The 22,401-nt window shown below is 38.8% G+C and overlaps 1 protein-coding gene across 6 annotated transcripts in view; it reads right to left on the bottom strand.

The window, feature by feature from the left end:
- Positions 1-1,928: 1,928 nt before the first annotated feature.
- The window catches only part of LOC132121147 (protein shisa-6-like), a 71,394-nt gene continuing 50,921 nt past the window's right edge, over positions 1,929-22,401 (bottom strand). The window contains exons 5-9 of one of the 6 annotated variants that reach the window (XM_059530321.1): positions 16,858-16,896; positions 8,591-8,653; positions 5,909-5,929; positions 5,184-5,336; positions 1,929-2,736 (exon numbers count right to left, since the gene is read on the bottom strand). In XM_059530321.1, the coding sequence (XP_059386304.1) occupies positions 1,952-2,736; positions 5,184-5,336; positions 5,909-5,929; positions 8,591-8,653; positions 16,858-16,896 (1,061 nt within the window). In that variant the 3' untranslated portion in view covers positions 1,929-1,951. The remainder of the gene's footprint in view (positions 2,737-5,183; positions 5,337-5,908; positions 5,930-8,590; positions 8,654-16,857; positions 16,897-22,401) is intronic. The other 5 variants (XM_059530322.1, XM_059530323.1, XM_059530324.1 and 2 more) reach the window with 5 other exon arrangements.

Here is a 22,401-nt window from a genome sequence, read left to right as displayed (position 1 = left end):
TAATTGCTGTTTTCCTGAAGCTTCAGGCAAGTTCGTCCATAGCAAAACGCTGAAGAGAATGTGTACATGTGATTCAGAGAACAAACATACACACCAAAAATGTGCATACTCCTCTCTTTGTGAAATCTATAAATCACAAATGATCTTGAAATTGTGCACAACTGAATGGTTTCAGATCTCTACTTGTAAACGATGCCTAAATAATGTCATCAACACATAATAGAGCACCAGTCAACATCCAAATCCTTTACTTGAGAATGGCAAGTGGCGAGAATTCAGAATTTCCAATTACGTGCAGTACCCAGACACCAAAATGAGCGTACGTCTGCTTAGATCCAGAAGTTGTCCTTTAGCACTTTTCACATCAAAGACTGTGTTTCTAAATATCAACTTTGGTGAGGATTTTAGCGTACACACACTCTTAGATCAAATCTGTACAAATGCGCTTTTTGTAAACGAGGCCCCTGATCCAGAAGCAATGCAACCTGTTTTTACAGAAAACAGACATTTGTTATGTGCAACTTGTATTTTAAAAAGCATGTATAACTTTCTTCTGTGGAGTGCATAGAGAAAATTTTCTGGCCACATTTCACTTCTATGCAACAATTTAGAAATTAGGCTCCAGGTCTTTTGTATGTGCTTCGGAAAATGTGGAGCTGGTTTATCTTAAGTAAAAACTTTTCGATATCAATCTGCATATGTGATGAACATGGGTTATGATCTTCTTTGATATATGCAGACATACACAGATTGATATCAAAAAGTTTTTATTGTTCTTCTTTGCTCTAACTCAGATATTAAAATTTAACAAAACAGCAACGATAAAAAACAAGCTAACTAGGTTGGCTGATTACCTAAAAAATCCATAGAAATTGGCATAAGTGGATGAGACTTGTTTTGGTCAGGTGACGTTCATCATACACCCCAGTATATTTTAGGATGAACTATAACTAAGCCTAACCTTGTTTTCTTAATACTAGCTTATCTTTATTCACTGAATTTAGCTGTTTTCTATATCATGAAGCTCATTCGGATACTGTATTTCAGTTGAGGTTCACAAACCTTTTTAACATTCATTTTTATGTTTAGAAAAATTAGGACGGTTTATTTGAAGCTACTTCAATGAGCATAGTATACTCCTTTGTCTTGTGAGTCACTGCAACACAGTCTACAGCCAGATATCAACAGTTGTATTTTTGTAACATTCGCCTGATTCCCATTCTACAAACACATTTGAAAGGACACAAATACAGTATAATATTACTTTAAATGGTCCAACACTGGGTTAGTGGGTTGTCTATAGTTCCAAAGTCTTGACTCTCTAAAAATCAAACTACAGTAATACAACTGCCAACCATAGCAGACTTGTCCATTTACTGTGGCTAAAGGAGCTTATTTACAATCATCTTCACAAAACGTTTAATGGACATTAAATGAAGAACAAACTGATGCGTGCTAGCCATCACAAACCGAATGAATTAACAGAACAGAGCAAAACGCTACTTTTACTTGATTGTGCTTTTTAACCCACAAAACCACTTAATCGTTGAAATGGAACGTTTTTGTAGAGGCACCAAAAGAAATGTGCGAAAATCATGTGAAACTCCAAAGCTATTGCCTAGGTTTGGGAGTACAAACAGTATTTGTATATATATATACATATATATATATATACAAATTTATACAGTCCTGCTCCATGTCCATACCTTTTATCGTACGTTCTTATTTGTGACACTCTGTGAGACTCCCCATGCAAAGCCCTTACGAACGCTGAATCCGGCAAGTGAGTCCTTCCATATTAGTGATCAATAAACCCATATAAATGAATAGATATGCACACAGAATCGTCTCAGTGTTGATTCTAGAGTTGCTGGGTCAGTCACTGGAGAACTGCTGGAAAGGACCGGTTCTGAGTCTAGTCTGGCTCAACTGTCCACAAGTTTGCAAGCGGTTAAACAGTTACTTCGGTCTTGCTCCCTGTGCGGTAGTGATGGTGATGCTGCTGTGGGACGTAGTGCAGCTGCTCCACCGTTTGCGTTCGGCGTGAGGCAAAGACCTGCCTCTTGGAGGCCGTCTGGTTCATGGTTGCAGAGTTCTGTGGGGTGTTGTTCGAGGCACTGGGATGTGAGTGCATTTTTGTCATCTTGTAGTGGTCCAGGATGGGTGTGGTGGGCATAAACACGTCCGTGTGGGATATGGCTCTGGACATGGACTTGTCGCTGTGGAACCCGGAGCGCTTGATTGACATCATCTTGTCAGGGGAGATCAGCGGATCCTTGGAGTGAAGGCGGTCCAGTGAGTAGAGGCGGTCTTGGGAATAGAAGCGGTCCTGGGAATGCAGGCGTTCCTGAGAGTGAAGGCGCTCCTGTGACATCAAGTGGTCCTGTGTGTGGATGCGGTCCTGGGAGTTGTGGCGTTCTTGTGAGATGAGCCGCTCGTGGGAGCGCAGGCGCTCAGCTGACAGGAGCTGCTCATCAGAGATGATGCGACCACCATATGGGGAGATGCTGTAGGGAGACATGGGGTAGTCGTTTGCATGGCTGCGCTCGGGGGACAGTACGCGGTCCTGGGACATGGCCCTCTGAACCCTGCGGGGACGCTGGCAGGGCGTTTGCTGCTGCTGGCTGCTCTGGGACTCCTGGTTAATCTTGATTATGTGCAAGGGAAGAGTTTCTTGTGCTGCTAGGTCTGGAAGATGCCTTTTCCGGCTGTAGTAGTCATCACCATCCTTATCTGCTGCATGAAAGCACAAGCAGTGTTAGTTTCAGACCATTCAAGTCAACATGAAATCAAAAGTTATGTTATTTCATACTCTGTAACCAAAAACAGAAAACAGTTAGAGAGTTACTGTAGTTGGAATTAATGAGAATTAATTCAACATAGTTACACATAGTTTTTCACGCTGAACATCCTTTTTTGCTTGGAACTGCATAAGATTACAGAAGTAAAATAGTTTTGCAAGCCATTTAAACTACAGCGAGTAGTGATCAGTGTCAAGTATGGTTGCAAAGAGGTGGAAACCTACCAGAAATTTTGGAAACATACCAGGATTTTTTGGAAACTTGCAGAAATATACGGAAAGTTTTCAGAAATTTACCGGAAATGTTCTGCCACTTTGCAACCCTAAAGTCAAGTAATAAGATACTTTCAATCCCAAAGACTTTATTTTGCCTACAAGACTCATAATGAATCACAGCTTGAGAGCTTCAGGACACAAACACATTTAGGAAAGTCCGGACTGTACTGTCACAAACTGTGTGATTGGAACTGGAAATAATGAAATTATCCACTGCTCGGAGGTGTAATGAATATATTCTGGGGGAACTAATGCCCTTGAGATCTCAGTTACACTTGATGGATTTCTCCACACATTTAGAGCCCAGTAATATTGAAGTGAATGCAATAAAGGAGCGTATCAAACAAAATTACAGCCACAAATCTTTATATTAGTAAGAATTAATCGAATAACTGTGAGAGTTTTGAGAAAAATACAAAAATTGCACAATAATTAACAGCCCGAGGTAGTGGCACTCATATTAGTAGGACATCTGAAACAGGGTATCTTCAGGAGATTAGATTCAGTTTGCTAGGAGATAAAAGAGCTAAATAACACCATTTATCCCACGCTTGGAGAAAGGACGAACTCTGTGTTATGTGGGGAATTATGAATATTAATGGCACATAATCTGTTTATGGTGTTAAATTAATCTTCTTCATAAAGAAGTCTCCTCTTAAAGGTTTGTGTTTATAAGCAAAATAATAATCAGGAGAATGCTGGACACAGTATTAACAGGACTGTACCACACGCTCCTTCCTGCTGGCTGCATCCAACATCCAACAAGATCTGTCAGTGCCTAACACCACTGAAGCTCCAAAAGAAACAGCTTAGCCTTTCGGCAACACCCTACAACAAATAACTTGCTTCAGGACCAAATATCTGAGATTCGATGGAGGTGCTGCAGCAGGAGGGTCTGCTGCCCTGAATAGTTTAGTGTATGATTGCATGTTTTTCGCTGGTGGAGGCTCGGCGGAAGCGGAAGAGCTACAGATGAGTGAGGCTGTCAGTTTCCCTGGCCTTGGCTGGGTTCAGGGCCACAAGTGATCTGAGGCGTTCTTTATGCAATTACACAAGCCTCAGGGGACTGTACTCTTCACTTAGGGAATATAACGAGCAGAGACCTTATTACACAGTGAAAGAACCTGCCACTAACTGAATCAATAGGATAGGGCTAAGGCCACGAGAAAGCTTTACTTAGTGATATCAGATTCTAATCTAATCCATAGTAGTGGTAATTGCCACCTTTTGAGGACAAATAATGTATGTCCGCCTGCTGAGGACAACAGTCCTGATGAGATGAAATGAAGGCTCTGATTTCGGCGTTGAGCTGTGAGCGCTGGCATAAGAGATGCCGCCACACCCTGTATTATCTTACGTTTACAGCTTGTTATTAACTTGTTATTGGCTTTTAGCTTGCACAGCGGACAGAAAATAAAACGCGCTGAATGACGAGACGGTCACCACAGATGCTAAATCTTCCATATTAAAAACCAGTTACAGACCAGATTTGACCACCTCTGGATTCAGGTTTCATGATCTGGGTTAATGTTAATTAAAAAAAATATCCCTTTCATCGTTGTTAATCCATGCTCGTTCTTAATACAATACTCTTAACTCATACAACTCGAATGGCAGAAATTAATGTGAATCAATGAGTGCTTTTAATAAAATGTTGTGCACTCTTGCATCAACAGCAAAATGATCCTAACTGTAAAGTGTTAAAATATAATTACATAAAGAGAAAATTATTTGATACTCTGCATCTCACAACTGCGACTGCTTTCTCATAACATTAAGACCTTATTTCAAAATATTCATAATTATTGTTAACAAATGGAAACTTATTGTGAATTATTCCTTTATAATATAATAAAATATACTTGATAAAATGAATAGAAAAAATATCTCAAGAGAAAAGTAACACATCAGCATTTTTTGTAATGGCAACTCTAGATCTCACAACTGGGACTTTAATTTTCAGTGTAACTAATGTTAACGAACTGAACTATATTTGAAAGATTAGCTGAAAATAAAACAGATAGAGCAATATGTGTTAAGGCTAAACTGTCAGAAATCACTAGAGCCCACTAAAGAGAGATCATGCTTAGCAAAGCTGAGGACATACTTAGTCTCTTGAGTGAGGAGCATTTGTTGAGGTCAGCTTTCACAGCAGATTCGTAGGATGGGGGTAGGTGGGATAGGCTCTGGAAGGAGCGTGAGAAGGATAGGTCGTACGGCTCGGTTTGTGAGGTGAGGATATTGTTCATCCGGGTGCTCTCTGTGGGCAAGACAAAACAAACCATCCAATCTTTATCTGGGCAAAGTCAAAATCACAAATACAAACATCTCCATTGTCAATCAGAAGCTCTGTTGTCAGGTTTTCTGCACACATTTGACATGTTGGAAGACATTACTGTTAGGAGTGATGACGGGGATTAAGTGGCTAGAAAAAGACCAGAGTTGCAGGGCCACAGTGACCAATAGCATTAGATCAGCCGTCGCATTGATAATGGAGGAGCGGTTTGGTGACTGGTGTGATGTGATGTGTGCGGCAGCCCCTGCGTGCCCGTAACACCAGTCTGAGTCTGGGAAGGCTGAGGATCAAGCCCTGGTTAAAAGCAGGACAGAGACTAGTGCAACAGTACAGGGCGGACGCAACAACACTCCAGAGAGCCAGGGAGCTCAGTCTGCAGGTGGACCGGACGGGTGGGGGGGTACGAAGGACAAGCAGTGTTTACACAACAGCATTTTGCACTCGCTCAGTTCATGCCATGGGGTTTGTGAAGTGGAAAACATTCATCTTCACTGGAGGGAGGAGGAAGAGAATGAATGAGGTTCAAGATAACTCACCATGCCTTAGAGATCTGTGAGCTGGTCAATTCAAGGGAAAAAGAACGCAGTTCAATAATAGCACTATGTGGAGAGAGCTTTTTGTAAGAGTGACTATTTGCACCAGCTGTAGAGAACAGGGACCAAACAATGTGATGAGTTTCACAGCAACAGTGTGGTGTAACCAGACATACTATGAGAATATTTGATGCGGATGCTAGAGATTTGTGGAGCATGTTTTAAGGACTGTGTTTGCAGGTGAGGGAACTTCAAAACCGTTCTGCATATAGACATCATTCTGTCTGCCAGAAACACTCTAGGATCCAGAGTGGGCAATTATCACTGAAAACCAACAAAGATTTACTATTATTGAACTATATGTAATGTGTGCGTGTATGTTATTTTGTTAAATGCTATTTTTAGTTGCATATGTTTCTAGACAGATTGAGGTTTGCTGAAACCCTGTTTAGATGGAGTTGATTTTACATGGAGAGGTGAGGTAACATATTTATTACCAGAGCTTCTCAGTGATTTTAGTCTTGTACGAATGTGCCATCTCAGTAATCATTACGGATAATGTTAGCAAAGAATACAGTGACTTTTACCATCTGTAAATAGGTCTGTACAAATCACCTCCAGTAATGCTAATCCCATGCGAGTAGACCAGCTGTAAATAAGTATGTAAGTATTCTGTCATTTCATGTTTAAAAGTAGTTTTCCACAGTCTAAGTTTGAGAGCGCTTGAAGAAGCATTCAGTTGTATTCCAGGCAGTGGGACAAGTCTGTGGCAAATCTCAAGTGTTTTCCACATACCATTCAGATCAGATTTTAATTAATAAATCAGTAAATGTGGCACACATGATGACTGAGGTCATAGCAGTGTGTAAATCAAGTTACCCCCTCCCACTTCAGGTAGTTTTACTAGGATTCCTTATCCTGTGCGAACTGACCATTAATCAGTATTGGGGAGTAGCTAGAATTTAGCTACAATTAGCTAAACTACTAGCTTAACTACATTTTTCAGTAGCTTTACAGTTGTGACGCTACTTTTAAAACATTGTGGCTTTTCCTGTAGCTAACTACTTTTTCCTGAAGTAGCGATGTAGCGGGACCAAACGCTATATTCCGTTTTGCATTCTGACGAGTCATGAGCTTGTAATGTATTGAAGCAGTGCAGCATCTTCTTCTGACTAGATCACAAACTAAATTTGTTCCACCGACAAGAGATTGTCTGATGATATTGAAAAGGATGTATAGAAGTGGATGTTTTGCATAAATCAACTGTAGTTTAGTGCAAATCAAAGATTAAAATGTGCTCTACATTGAAGAAAGCACATAAAGCAGGTGAATAATAACCTTTTTAAACTGATTAATTTTTCTTCTTTATTATACTCAAGATCAAATGTCTATTTTACAATGATGAACGGTCACTGACCCCCCACAGTTTTGTAATGAACACTAAATGAACAGAAAAATAAAATCACAATATAGTAGTGTGCTTGTCATTTGGCAAAGGATGGTCGCGGTGGGATTCAGTGTCCAGTTTAAGTTGCATACATTTTGTTCTTGGATTGGTGTTACGTTTGTTGCAATATACTAACATAATTAAAATAACTATTTAACAGTATTTCATTATTGTGTGTCGAATTGTTTACAAAATCAAATGATTGGGACACTTTTTGTCATTGAAATGGCCTGGATAAGTGTCCTAATCAACCTGAATTCACCCTATTCTTTGAATTCATGATTGCATTATAGTATGTTGTTTTAAACCCCAAATATTTTACTAATAACTTCATTATAATTTATTTAGAACCTCATTTTAATTCTTCATTTTATTATTTAGTTATTTGTCATGTTAATAAAAAAATAAATAATACTAGCTACTTATTGACAGCAACTTGTAGTGTAGCTAGCTACTTTTTCAGAAGGGTAGCTTGAATGTAGCTTAACTACTTCAATTTATGAGTAGCTTGTAGCTGGTCAAGCTACAGTTTCAGAGTAGCTTCCCCAACACTGCCATTTATATTCCATGCATCCTGTGTTTAGATGCTCAAAAGATGGCAGGCTGACCGATGCTTCAGAGAAATCATCCATCGTTAGACTCCTATCCTCCACCAATCCAAGCCAGACTCAAGTGCTTCACCAATGGAAGAAATTTAATCAGTGCGAACAATCTGAGCCATTTCTGATCACTAGTGAGAGGCTTTTCAGCTGCACATTACAGCAACAGCAGCCCGAGCCCTGCTCTCATAGAGCGTTCAATAAAACATTCTGGGGGCAGATGATGAGAGTTTTGAGGCATGAGCTTGAACGGATGGTGTCCTTTGAACACAGATGGGATAATGCTTTGAAAAATTGGGCATGCAGAGCTATAAAGGTTTTCTTTTCAGGTCACAGAAATATAATATGAGGCTCCAGGTGTCAGACTTATAAGATTTTACATGTCAGAGAGGCTAAGGAAAACACAGTAACTGCATGGCTGGCTGTAAATTGCGTCCTCTCCAGAACATGAACTCAAATCAAGGTCTTAGTTGTTTTTTTATGGTAGAGATGATGATGAGGATGGACAACATCATTAATCTTTTCTCATGGAACCAGCTGATCTTGAAGGCATGCGAACACAAACAATCAATGAAAAGCACTCGATAGTAATATTTTCCCGGTGAAATGGTGCTGTTAGATGAGGAACAAGGTCCTTACCATTTTTAGGTGTTCGAGTTGGGCTACTGAGAACAAGATGGTTGTAATTATGTTGATGGGCTCCTGCAGAAAAAGCAATGACAAGTCTGATTTGGTTGCAAAATAAAGGCAAGCATGATCAAATCTAATCCAGAGTGTGATCACTTCAATGGGAGAAATGGCCTTTAGCAAAATGGGAAGCACATTAATAGCAAAGATAAGCGTTGTAACATGCACTACATGACCAAATGTATGTGCACTACAAATATGTGCTTGTTTACGATTTCATTCCAAAACCCCAGGCTTTAAATAGGGAGTAGCTCCTCCTTTGCTGCTCTTGATTTCTGTGATGAATGGTGCAGGATATTCAATCCTTTAAACACCAGACTCACTAAACCTTTCTATGAGTCTACATCAAGGTCCGTTATTATCACCTTTTTGATCATTGCCAAATAAAAAAATAATGTTTGATTTCACGCATGTTAATAATTTGTGTACCTAAAACAGCCAAACCTGTTCATTAGAAGACGTCCACATACTATATATTTGGCTATATAGTGCATATAAAGCATATGATAAAAGAAACATCAGCAACACACAACACATGTACAGTCAATATTAGTGGTCGACCAGCTTTTAAAAAATATTTAAGTTAATAAAAGCAATTGCTTATTGTTATTATTGTAAACATACTCATTTATACAATATTTGCTCAAAATCACTGACAAGATACTTGAAAACACTAATTATGTATTATTCTTTGAAAGAGTACTGTACATTTTCAAATTGGCACTTGGCAGAATGACCACTTTTGTTAAACGCTCATGCAGGCACAGTTATTGAATGATGGCCACACATCCAAACATGGAGCGATGCACTGCTCCATCACTCACCAAAAGCTGCAGAAAAGCAAAACGTGTCATTTACTAAATTGACGATTGTGGCAATAATGGACGCGCTACATATGACGATGTGCATTAGTTCAGAGTTCATCATCATCATCATCGGCACGTCACTGAGAGGCGTTAAGGCTGCTTCACCAGTTGACATTTTTATTTTCCTTGCTCTCAGGAGCTCTGTTACAGGACTGAAGTTGCTCTGTCATCTGTCATGAAGTCTGTGCACGTGTGTGTGTGTGTGTGTGTGTGTGTGTGTGTGTGTGTGTGTGTGTGTGTGTGTGTGTGTGTGTTTTGTGTGGTGGGAGGCTGATGTGGCTGGCGGCCGATGGCTCTGTGATGGGCTGCGATGGACCACAGTGTGTGAGTGGTGATGAATGGCAGTCTTTCTGAGCCGGCAAAGATGGGCTCATGAAGCGCCCGAGATAAATGGATGAATACTAGAGGAAGCACAGTGTCATACTCGTCTGGATATGTTGTCCCTGTTTAAAAATGCATTAGAATGACTAGTTTAACATCCATTTACATCTGTCATGAAGCTCAGATGATTGAAGACCCGTTTCAATAAAACAGAGTCAATACTGTTATTCGATGAGATGGAGGTGTTTTTACTCAATAACCTGTAGTCTGTATATTAGGGGTGTAATAGTACATGTAGCACGCATTTATTTATTTATTTATTTATTTATTTATTTATATTTTATAAATAAATTAAAAATGTCCAGTTATACTGAACTCGTATCAAATTATGGCCCCAGAATAGAGGTATGTACTGAACTGTGACTTCTGAGTACCATTACACCCCTACTGTATACTGTATATACACAATATAGTTTTAGTAATATAGTTTTTGTTTATAAAAGGGTTCTGGCCAACATTAATGTTTTCAGGCCAACCTATACGACAGCAAGTTAAGTAACACAGGCCAGACTTACAGTAGGAAATCCAAATACACTGTACAATGATATTCATTAATAACATAAAAACATAAAATCATTAAATGTATAAAATATTTTTTTATTCTCAAAGAAAATCTTGTAATACCAATCAAACGTTTGGGGTTGGTAAGTTAGAATTGTTTAAAGTAGTCTCTTCTGCTAACCAAGGCTAAACAGTAATATTGTATGTTATGTACAGTATTGCTCAAAAATATTAGAACACTACTATTATCAGCTGCTAAAAAATGGTTACAAATGGTTAAAAATGGTTAAGTCAGTTATGTCTATCTTTTGCTGTAGTGTGTCAGTACAAAATATCAGTTTACATTACCAAAAAAATAATTTTGCCATTAATTGTAATAATCCAGTCAGATTTTTGTTTGCACAAGGAGTCTGACAGCATCTGATCTGATCATCATCCAGTCTGTGATTACATGAAGAAACAGAAGAAACTGAGACAGACTCAATCCAGAAGAACTGTGGAGACAACTCCAAGATGCTTCCAGAAACCTGATCTCCTCGCACTGTCTACAAGCACTGATTAAAAATGACAAAGTTTTTAATTACTTTTACAAGTCATAAACTGTGCACCATTTTTAATATCCAACCCCTCTTTGCACTGAAATTGACATTGTATGAATCAGACAATGCAAATGTTGTTGATTTGGCCTTTCGAAAGTGCAACAGTGGCAATGCCAGAGCCTATAGCTGATGAATTGTCACACACTCCTGTTCCATATCTAATGTAACCTTACAACAGTTTGAATAGTAATGTCCAGATGGCCAAGCAATGATTCAGTCGTTTGACATTTCTCTTGCTTTTCCTCCAGAGAATGAAATTTGTCGACATCATCAGAATGTTTTTCATCATTTACATGAGATCTTTGTGGGTTCGTTTCATTTTACAGTATCATCAGATAGTGCAAGATTAGCGCAGAAGTAGCTTACAAGAAGGCGGTGTGCTTTATAATAAATCTCATGATAACATCACTGAAACAATTACAGCAGTAATATCATACATCTCATGAGACTTGGTAATAAATTATCCCAATATAGCTGATACCTGGAATAAGACAACAATTTAAAAGTTAATTTAAGATGAGAGCATAATTAACATTACCTCTGATTCCTGTGGAAACTAAGTTTAATCCAAATAAAAAATGTATTGCAAAAAAAAATAAGCAGTGAGTAAACAAGGTCATGCAAGAACATTTACATAAACAGCTGTGTAGCCTCTAGTGCTTATTCCCTTCTGTCTCATCCGGTCCGGCCCTGTGTTGACAAGAATTAACAACAAGCTTCTGCCTCCTTTATGAATACATCGTGCCAGAATCTTAGGTCAGTAAGCTTTCGGCATGCCAAGCACATCTTAGAGCACCGCCAAATACATCTGCCTGTCTGAGTTCTTTTGTTAAAATGTCAGGCAGCATTTGACATAAAACCCAATCGTCCCTGATAAATACCTGACGAGAGCGGTGGTGTAGTCTGGAAAAGCCACTTGAGAGGTGATGGCTGACTAATGAGGGGCCGGAAGGGAGTGAGACACCAGCAGGAGGGAGAAGAGTACAAGAACCTCACATTTCCTTCCGGACGCTGGTCGAGTTTATGCACCTGCTCAAAATGCAGAGCTATGACACTGCTTTTGAAACAGGGATATAATGATATAGTCTTGTGGGGCCAGACCTCACTGACAGTTTGAATCCATTTCGCTTGCCCTTCTCCGTTTTGATGAAGGCAGAGCTGGAAAACCACTGGGGTTTGGCATTTAGCAACTTACAAAAATGGTTAACATTTTATTGTGAAATGTCACAGTAGTCCTACATGTATGGAAATGCAATTCCCCACTGAAGCCCACAGTTCAACCCGTCCTGCAATAAATGATGCTGTGACTGAGCCGTGGTCGAGTTCTCTGTGAGCACCGTAGGACATCTAATTACAGTACATACACCGCTCTTGCTCAGTATTTGTGTATTGTTTTCCAGGACAAATATCTGAACATTCTTAAAATCAACACATATTTTTTGTTAAGTGAGTTTTTTTAAGTTATTTGCCAGTGAACTGATTTTTTTCTGACCATGTTTGTTTTAAGCCAAAACCTTGTATTCTCTCTCGGGATAAGATGGAAAAGCTCTGCGCAGGATTGTTTAGCAATGTCACAGACATTTCAGCAATTTGATCGACACTGACGGTTTTCTGACTATTATTAATTCCTCATTGTCATTAGGATATGTCCCCAAAACCTTCAAACTGGCTGTTATTAAGCCTCTCATCAAAAAACCACAGCTTGACCCCAAAGAACTAGTTAATTATAGACCAATCTCGAATCTCCCTTTTCTGTCCAAGATACTAGAAAAGGTGGTATCCTCACAATTATATTCCTTCTTAGAGAAAAATGGTATATGTGAGGATTTCCAGTCAGGATTTAGACCGTATCATAGTACTGAGACTGCTCATCAAAAAACCACAGCTTGACCCCAAAGAACTAGTTAATTATAGACCAATCTCGAATCTCCCTTTTCTGTCCAAGACACTAGAAAAGGTGGTATCCTCACAATTATATTCCTTCTTAGAGAAAAATGGTATATGTGAGGATTTCCAGTCAGGATTTAGACTGTATAATAGTACTGAGACTGCTCTCCTTAGAGTTACAAATGATCTGCTCTTATCATCTGATTGTGGGTGTATTTCTCTATTAGTTTTATTGGATCTTAGTGCTGCGTTTGACACAATTGACCAAAACATTCTTTTGCATAGACTTGAACACTTTGTTGGCATCAATGGAAGTGCATTAGCATGGTTTAAATCGTACTTATATGACCGCCATCAGTTCGTAGCAGTGAATGAAGATGTATCATATCGATCACAAGTGCAGTATGGAGTACCTCAAGGCTCAGTACTAGGGCCGCTACTCTTCACGCTTTATATGTTACCCTTGGGAGATATTATCAGGAAACATGGTGTTAGCTTTCACTGTTATGCTGATAATACTCAGCTCTATATTTCTTCACGGCTCGGTGAAACACACCAATTTGAAAAACTAATGGAATACATAGTCGTTAAAAAAAACTGGATGACGAGTAATTTCTTACTGCTAAATTCGGAAAAAATAGAGGTGTTAATTATAGGACCTAAACACTCTGCTTGTAATAACCTAGAACACTGTCTAAAACTTGATGGTTGCTCTGTCAATTATTCGTCATCAGTTAGGAACCTAGGAGTGCTATTTGATCGCAATCTTTCCTTAGAAAGCCACGTTTCTAGCATTTGTAAAACTGCATTTTTCCATCTCAAAAATATATCTAAATTACGGCCTATGCTCTCAATATGCAGAAATGTTAATCCATGCATTTATGACCTCAAGGTTAGATTATTGTAATGCTTTATTGGGTGGTTGTTCTGCACGCTTAGTAAACAAACTACAGCTAGTCCAAAATGCAGCAGCAAGAGTTCTTACTAGAACCAGGAAGTATGACCATATTAGCCCGGTCCTGTCAACACTGCACTGGCTCCGTATCAAACATCGTATAGATTTTAAAATATTGCTTATTACTTATTAAGCCCTGAATGGATTTGCACCTCAGTATTTGAATGAGCTCCTTTTACATTATAATCCTCTATGTCCGCTACGTTCTCAAAACTCAGGCAATTTGATAATACCTAGAATATCAAAATCAACTGCGGGCGGTAGATCCTTTTCCTATTTGGCGCCTAAACTCTGGAATAACCTACCTAACATTGTTCGGGAGGCAGACACACTCTTGCAGTTTAAATCTAGATTAAAGACCCATCTCTTTAACCGGGCTTACACATACTAATATGCTTTTAATATCCAAATCTGTTAAAGGATTTTTAGGCTGCATTAAGTAGGTAAACCGGAACCGGGAACACTTCCATTAACACTCGATGTACTTGCTAGATCATTAGAAGAATGGCATCTACGCTAATATTTGTCTGTTTCTCTCTTATTCCGAGGTCACCGTAGCCACCAGATCCAGTCTGTGTCCAGATCAGAGGGTCACTGCAGTCACCCGGATCCAGTACGTATCTAGACCAGATGGTGGATCAGCACCTAGAAAGGACCCCTCCTGCCCTGAAAGACAGCGGAGACCAGGACAACTAGAGCCCCAGATACAGATCCCCTGTAAAGACCTTGTCTCAGAGGACCACCAGGACAAGACCACAGGAAACAGATGATTCTTCTGCACAATCTGACTTTGCTGCAGCCTGGAATTGAACTACTGGTTTCGTCTGGTCAGAGGAGAACTGGCCCCCCAACTGAGCCTGGTTTCTCCCAAGGTTTTTTTCTCCATTCTGTCACCGATGGAGTTTCGGTTCCTTGCCGCTGTCGCCTCTGGCTTGCTTAGTTGGGGTCACTTCATCTATAGCGATATCGTTGACTTGATTGCAAATAAATGACAACGGAACGAACCTGGTGGGTGCTCAGGTGGAGCTCAAGAAAGCTCTGATGATGCTGGACAAGTCAAAGATCCAGGATGCCCTGCTTCCTGATGGAATCGAATGGAGTTTCAACCCACCAGCAGCATCGCACCATGGCGGAGTCTGGGAAAGGCTTATAAGATCTGTTCGTTACGTGCTGAACTCCACACTCCATCAACAGTCCATCGATGATGAGGGTCTTCAAACTCTATTTTGTGAGGTAGAGGCTATTCTAAACAACCTACCTCTCTCCACAGTGTCCTCAGACCCATATGACCTGGAACCGCTGACCCCAAACCACATCCTCCTCCTAAAAACCCAGCCCATTATGCCTCCTGGAATCTTCCTGAAATCAGACCTTTATGCTAGACGCCGCTGGAAACAGGTTCAGTACATGGCAGATCTTTTCTGGCATAGATGGACCAAAGAATACCTTCTTCTACTCCAGGAAAGGCAAAAATGGACTGTAGTGAAAAAGAACCTGAATGTTGGAGATCTGGTTCTAGTGGTTGACCCCACTGCTCCTAGAGGATCATGGCCATTAGGAAGAGTTCTAGAGACCAAGCCTGATCGAAATGGGCTGGTCCGATCTGTGAAGCTCCAGACACAGACTTCAATCCTTGACAGGCCCATTACCAAGCTGTGCCGAATTCTGGAGACTGAAGAGTGTCCGGCGCCTCCTAAAGATCACAAGTAAGGGATGTAATGTATACATATATACATATTTTTTCTAAAGCATTAAGAGATTATTGATTTCTGGCTCCTTTTTTTAAAAATGTATTTTAAATAATTGATTCTATAGAGAACAATTAGGGGCCGGTGTGTAGGAGCCGCATTTGAGTTTATTTTTTGGTTTCATAATTTACCTATAGTTGTCCTTTCTATTGCATTTGAGTAGTATATCTTCTACAGCCAGGAGAGGGCGCTATCATAGAAATTGGAGCGTTCAGAGCATGACGAGGAGAAGGCGTGCCAGCAGATACAGTCTTTGACCTCGGCCTGGATCTGTTGCCGGAGCTTTTGCTTATAGGAGAAAGCTAAACTCTAAGCGCTACAAAGGAATATTTAAAGTCATTTAAATCAGTTCACATTTTTTGTTTTGTACTTTGTTTATTTGCAATAAATATCAACAAACATTCCATGACAACATTTGGATCTTCTTGGATTCGGGCTGTGAGTCTGACCCTGTACGCGCATTCTCCAGGTGGTTGGAAACAATAACAGGGGGTTACAGGGAAAACCCAACATTGTTTTTTGCCATTACAGACACTATTTAACTGAACAGAGATTACATCACTGAATTCAATGATGAACTGCCTTTAACTATCATTTTGCATTATTGACACACTGTTTTCCTAATGAATGTTGTTCAGTTGCTTTGACGCAATGTATTTTGTTTAAAGTGCTATATAAATAAAGGTGACTTGACTTGACTTGACTTGACACTGACCCAGACACGTTCACTCCATGCTAAATAGGACATCAAAGCACTAAATGTACCTGCAGATCAGTTTTATTTTGTTTTGATTAATTTGCTAAATGTTGTAAATAAAGACAAGAAGGAAAACAACAACAAAAAAAAACATTTTACATAAAAAAAAACATTATAATAAATAAAAAACACATTTAAAAAAGACCCTTTGGCTTACACATACCAGGTCGGAGGACGCCATCAGACCATCCTCTTGTGAGGAGCATCATCACGTCGCCCACAAAGATAAGCACAGATTTTTCTGATGTCTTCTTTAATTAATAAGAAGTAACATCATTCAAAACTGTCTTTATCCCTGCGCTAGCATGGGTGCTCCTCTGTCTGTTGAAGCCACTCTGAATCCGAAGCAATGGGAGGAACAAAGACACTACTGGGGTGCAGTTTAAGAAGGAGAAGAATGATCTAATCAGAGCTACAAGGTGAGGAGTAAGATTACACAGACTTACACATCCACCACAAACACAGACACAGGGCAGAGGCAGAGGCAGCGGGAAAAAACAAACTACACAGAAGCAGCGTTCCTACCATGATGACTCTGAGACCGAACCGGCCAGTGCTTCTCCCCTGGAAGACACAACCTGGCAGAGTCAAGGTGAGTCATCACATCAATCGCCTTTGACACAAACATCACTTCCAGCAAAGCAAAGGAATGCTGACACTCATCAAGAAAATAATAACTTTCTCCTTCCGCTCAGCAAACAATGGCTTTAGACGAAATCATTAAGATGATGTGAATCATCAGAGAGGATGAAACTGAAATAAATGCTTCACTCGAATACACTGCAATTAATGCTGTGAGCATTTGAATAACACAGTTTACTGTGCGTTCGTAACACACATCATTTCCTTTTCATACTCTGGATGCACATCCCAGTAAGAATGTTAGGGCTCTAGATACGGCTTTGGATGCAACTAGCTCAGGGATTCCTGTACATTGTTCGGTTCCTGCAACAGAGCCCCTGCAGCAGGGCAACTGGGTGACGGTGAGGCAGCGTAGTCGTGGGTCAAAACACCGCTCTTCTGTTCCGATCAAAACATTAAACAGGTTCTCCCCACTCAGTGACACCACCATAGAGACACCAGCCACCATAGTCCACCATAGTAAATGTTTACCGGGAGCCAGAGCGCCTGACATCTTGGCAAATTTAAAAGTGCTGGCTAATGCTAAACGTAAATACAGTAAGATTGTTATTCATGCCTCCGCTAATGATGTTCGACTTCGCCAGTCGGAGATCACTAAAAATAACATTAAAGAGGTGTGTGAACTTGCAAGCACGATGTCAGACACTGTAATATGCTCTGGTCCCCTCCCTGCTTACCGTGGTGATGAGATGCATAGCAGATTGTCATCACTCAATGGCTGGATGTCTAAGTGGTGCCCACAGAATAACATAGGTTTCATAGACAATTGGACGAGCTTTTGGGGCAGACCTGACCTGTTGAAAAGAGATGGTCTTCATCCAGGCACGTGCACACATAAACATGAAAGGGGGCTTGAGCACCTGCCCTTTTTATTCCTGGAGAGAAAGTGCCCTTTTTTCTGGGATGCTTTTTTTTTATTTTTGAAAAATAATATATATTTCTGTTTACACACAGCCTCCCTGTCAAACAAATATATTTATTGAAATATAGTATCTAAATATCAGGTCAGGAGTTCTGAAGCGCTCCCTCTCCCTCTCCCCCGATTGTTAAACCCGATTGTATTGCTTCCGCTAAAGAAAATAGTCCGCTCCGTCTCTACGGTTAGAGTCCTGTGAGTCCATAGCAACGCTCTGTTTTTCATGGCAACGCTCTGTTATACTCCTCACAGCGGTCTGTTGGTTATAACACACCGCATTCTACATTGGAATTCAACCAAGCCATGTAATAAAATAAGTTAATAAAATAAGCATATATCACCACCAGGTGATATGCTTTAGTTATTTTGTTTATCCTATTTACCTGCATTTCCCTGTCAATTAGATGCAAATGTGCGCATTTTAACTAGTTGACGCCTAATTTGCATACAGAACGTCCCCAGTTATTGACTTACATCAAGAGTCTTTCCCCCTGAAATGTAGAAATCTAAATTGGTGAATTTAGAAGAAATCTACAGATGCAAACAGATGGAGGATACACTCTAAAAAATGTAGTAAATCTGAGTAACTGCATCTGGTACATTAATAAATAAAACTGAGTAGAAATAAGTTAACATTAAACTTTAAAAATAACAATATTTATAAATTAACTATTTAAGTAATTTAATTTTTTTTATTTCCTCGAAACCTTTATAAAATAGTACTCCATACCACCACAAATACATACATGACATTGGCTTTTATTGAATTTTTACTCAATTATTTTGGTAAGTTTAATTTTAAAGTGTTATGTATTCTGATAACACCAAAATAATTAAAACGATGTAGTGCCTTGTGCAAAAATAAACAAATTATTAGTAAAACACGCCCCTCTGTTTGATGCAGTTATTTAGGTTATTCTAAATATGAAGAGTTCAGATGAAAAATCCTCTAAGTGCCATCTGAAATATCCTTCAATAATGATCATTTTTATCAAGCTTGTATGTTTATGTTCACTTATTTCACATTACTGGCAATGAAAATTACCTATTAATTGTCATTTAAGTTAAATTACTGAACTTAAATACGAGCTTGAATAAAAAAGCTCATAAGAAAATTTCAGATGGCACTTAGAGGCTTTTGCATCTGAACTCTTCATATATACTTGAAACTAGTAGCATAGAAAATGTGTTCAAAACATGCAGATTGTGGAATGGTTTCCTTTGCTGCTCTATAAACCTAGTGAATACTAAGGAGACCATGGTTTCTGTGAACTGATTATTTTGTAGACATCTTTTGAAAATGAAACAATTGCGTGAGTTTGAGGAAGATAAAATTAATTAACTTTTTAAATTATTTTTTTTAAAAGGAAGTCAGAGTTGCGTTAATATAAATATATATATATATATATATATATATATATATATATATATATATATATATATATATATACTTAAAAAAAAAAAAAAAAAACCTAATTATGAGAAGTGCCCTTTATTTCACTTGAGCCCCTGCCCATCAAAATGTCTGTGCACGTCCCTGTCTTCATCCCTCCTGGGGTGGCGCCACTCTTCTCTCTAGAAATATGGCAAATAGTCTTAGTGTTTATACTTGACTAACTGGGGCCCAGGTCAGGAAGCAGACAGACTGCCTAAACCGACCGTCTGCTAGCTGCCTCCCGTCACAGAGGTCAGTTAATTCTCAGCACATAGAGACTTTTTCACCTAGATATCACACTATAGAGACTGTGTCTGTTCCCCGAACTAGAAAATACAAAAAACGTCCAAACCAAGTTAAGATTAACAATTTAATTGAGGTTCAACACATAAAAAACAGATGCAATATGGTAAAACAAATGATAAAGCTTGGCTTATTGAATATCAGATCCCTTTCTACGAAAACACTTTTTGTAAATAATATGATCACTGATCATTATAGAGATGTGCTCTGTTTGACAGAAACCTGGCTAAAACCTGATGGTTATATTATTTTAAATGAGTCCACCCCCCAAGATTACTGTTATAAACATAAGCCCCGTCTAAAAGGCAAAGGTGGAGGTGTTGCTTCAATTTATAACAATGTTTTCAGGATTTCTCAGAGAGCAGGCTACAAGTATAACTCGTTTGAATTAATGGTACTTCATATAACATTATCCAGAGAAACAAATGTTAATGATAAATCCCCTGTTATGTTTGTACTGGCTACTGTATACAGGCCACCAGGGCACCATACAGACTTTATTAAAGAGTTTGGTGATTTTACATCCGCGTTAGTACTGGCTGCAGATAAAGTTTTAATAGTTGGTGATTTTTATATCCATGTTGATAATGAAAAAGATCCATTGGGATCAGCATTTATAGACATTCTGAACTCTATTGGGGTTAGACAACAGGTTTCAGGACCTACTCATTGTCGAAATCATACTATAGATTTAATACTGTCACATGGAATTGATGTTGATAATGTTGAAATTATTCAGCCAAGTGATGATATCTCAGATCATTATTTAGTTATGTGCAAACTTCATATAGCCAAAATTGTAAATTCTACTTCTTGTTACAAGTATGGAAGAACCATCACTTCTACCACAAAAGACTGCTTTTTAAGTTATCTTCCTGATGTATCCAAATTCCTTAGCATATCCAAAACCTCAGAACAACTTGATGATGTAACAGAAACTATGGACTCTCTCTTTTCTAGCACTTTAAATAAAGTTGCTCCTTTACGCTTAAGGAAGGTTAAGGAAAACAGTTTGACACCATGGTATAATGAGCATACTCACACCCTAAAGAGAGCAGCCCGAAAAATGGAGCGCAGCTGGAGGAAAACATAACTAGAGGTATTTCGTATTGCTTGGCAGGAAAATAACCTGTCCTACAGAAAAGCATTAAAAACTGCTAGATCTGATTACTTTTCTTCTCTTTTAAAAGAAAACAAACATAACCCCAGGTATTTATTCAATAAAGTGGCAAAAATTAACGAAAAAATAAAGCCTCAACAAGTGTTGACATTTCCCATAACCACAGCAGTAATGACTTTATGAACTACTTTACTTCTAAAATTGATAATATTAGAGATAAAATTGCAACCATTCAGCCGTCTGATACAGTAGCGCATCAGACAGTGCACTATAGACCCCCTGAGGAACAGTTCCACTCATTCTCTACTATAGGAGAGTGCTTCCAGAAGTCATAGATCCTCTTCTGACTATTATTAATTCCTCATTGTCATTAGGATATGTCCCCAAAACCTTCAAACTGGCTGTTATTAAGCCTCTCATCAAAAAACCACAACTTGACCCCAAAGAACTAGCTAATTATAGACGAATCTCCCTTTTCTGTCCAAGATACTAGAAAAGGTGGTATCCTCACAATTATATTCCTTCTTAAAGAAAAATGGTATATGTGAGGATTTCCAGTCAGGATTTAGACCGTATCATAATACTGAGACTGCTCTCCTTAGAGTTACAAATGATCTGCTCTTATCATCTGATCGTGGGTGTATCTCTCTATTAGTTTTATTGGATCTTAGTGCTGCGTTTGACACAATTGACCACAACATTCTTTTGCATAGACTTGAATACTTTGTTGGCATCAGTGGAAGTGCATTAGCATGGTTTAAATCGTACTTATATGACCGCCATCAGTTCTTAGCAGTGAATGAAGATGTATCATATCGATCACAAGTGCAGTATGGAGTACCTCAAGGCTCAGTACTAGGGCCGCTACTCTTCACGCTTTATATGTTACCCTTGGGAGATATCATCAGGAAACATGGTGTTAGCTTTCACTGTTATGCTGATGATACTCAGCTCTATATTTCTTCGCAGCCTGGTGAAACAAACCAATTTGAAAAACTAATGGAATTTCTTACTGGTAAATTCTGAAAAAAACAGAGGTGTTAATTATAGGACCTAAAAACCCTGCTTGTAATAACCTAGAACCAGTGGTGGACGAAGTACACAAATCAAGTACTTGAGTAAAAGTACAGATACATATAATAAAATATTACTCCAGTAAGAGTAAAAGTACTCCTTTTTCAATTTTACTTAAGTGAAAGTACAAAAGTACTCGTTTTTTTATGTACTTAAGTAAAAAAGTACTGAAATTTTATATATAAGCTACTTAATTAAATTTTATATTCGCACATATTTTTAATAATCCTACTGCTCAAAATACCTGGGATTTTTTCCAAAATAACCGCTATATGGAGTCAAGATATATTTGTGTTGTTACTATGGACTACGCTGATGAGAGTGATGTTCACTGTGAAAGCTTACACTGTGATGTACCTGAGAGAAAACAGAGATGACCATCTGATTTTCACCAGTAAGAACAAAGTATTTTAAAGTTTGTTGTTTTACAGAACATCACAGTTAGGACTCTATATGACATGATAATAAGGCCTGAAGTTAGGAAGAACATTTTAAAGAAAAATATAATTATATTTGCAGAAAGTCATATCAGGAAATTCCTAATATGGGCAAAAGTGTCCAGCTATCGCTGTATGAAAG

The sequence above is a fragment of the Carassius carassius genome, chromosome 39 (assembly GCF_963082965.1).
Source record: "Carassius carassius chromosome 39, fCarCar2.1, whole genome shotgun sequence".
Lineage (NCBI taxonomy): Eukaryota > Metazoa > Chordata > Actinopteri > Cypriniformes > Cyprinidae > Carassius > Carassius carassius.
Note: the sequence above shows the minus strand (reverse complement) of the source record. Positions and strands in the feature narration are given on the sequence as shown.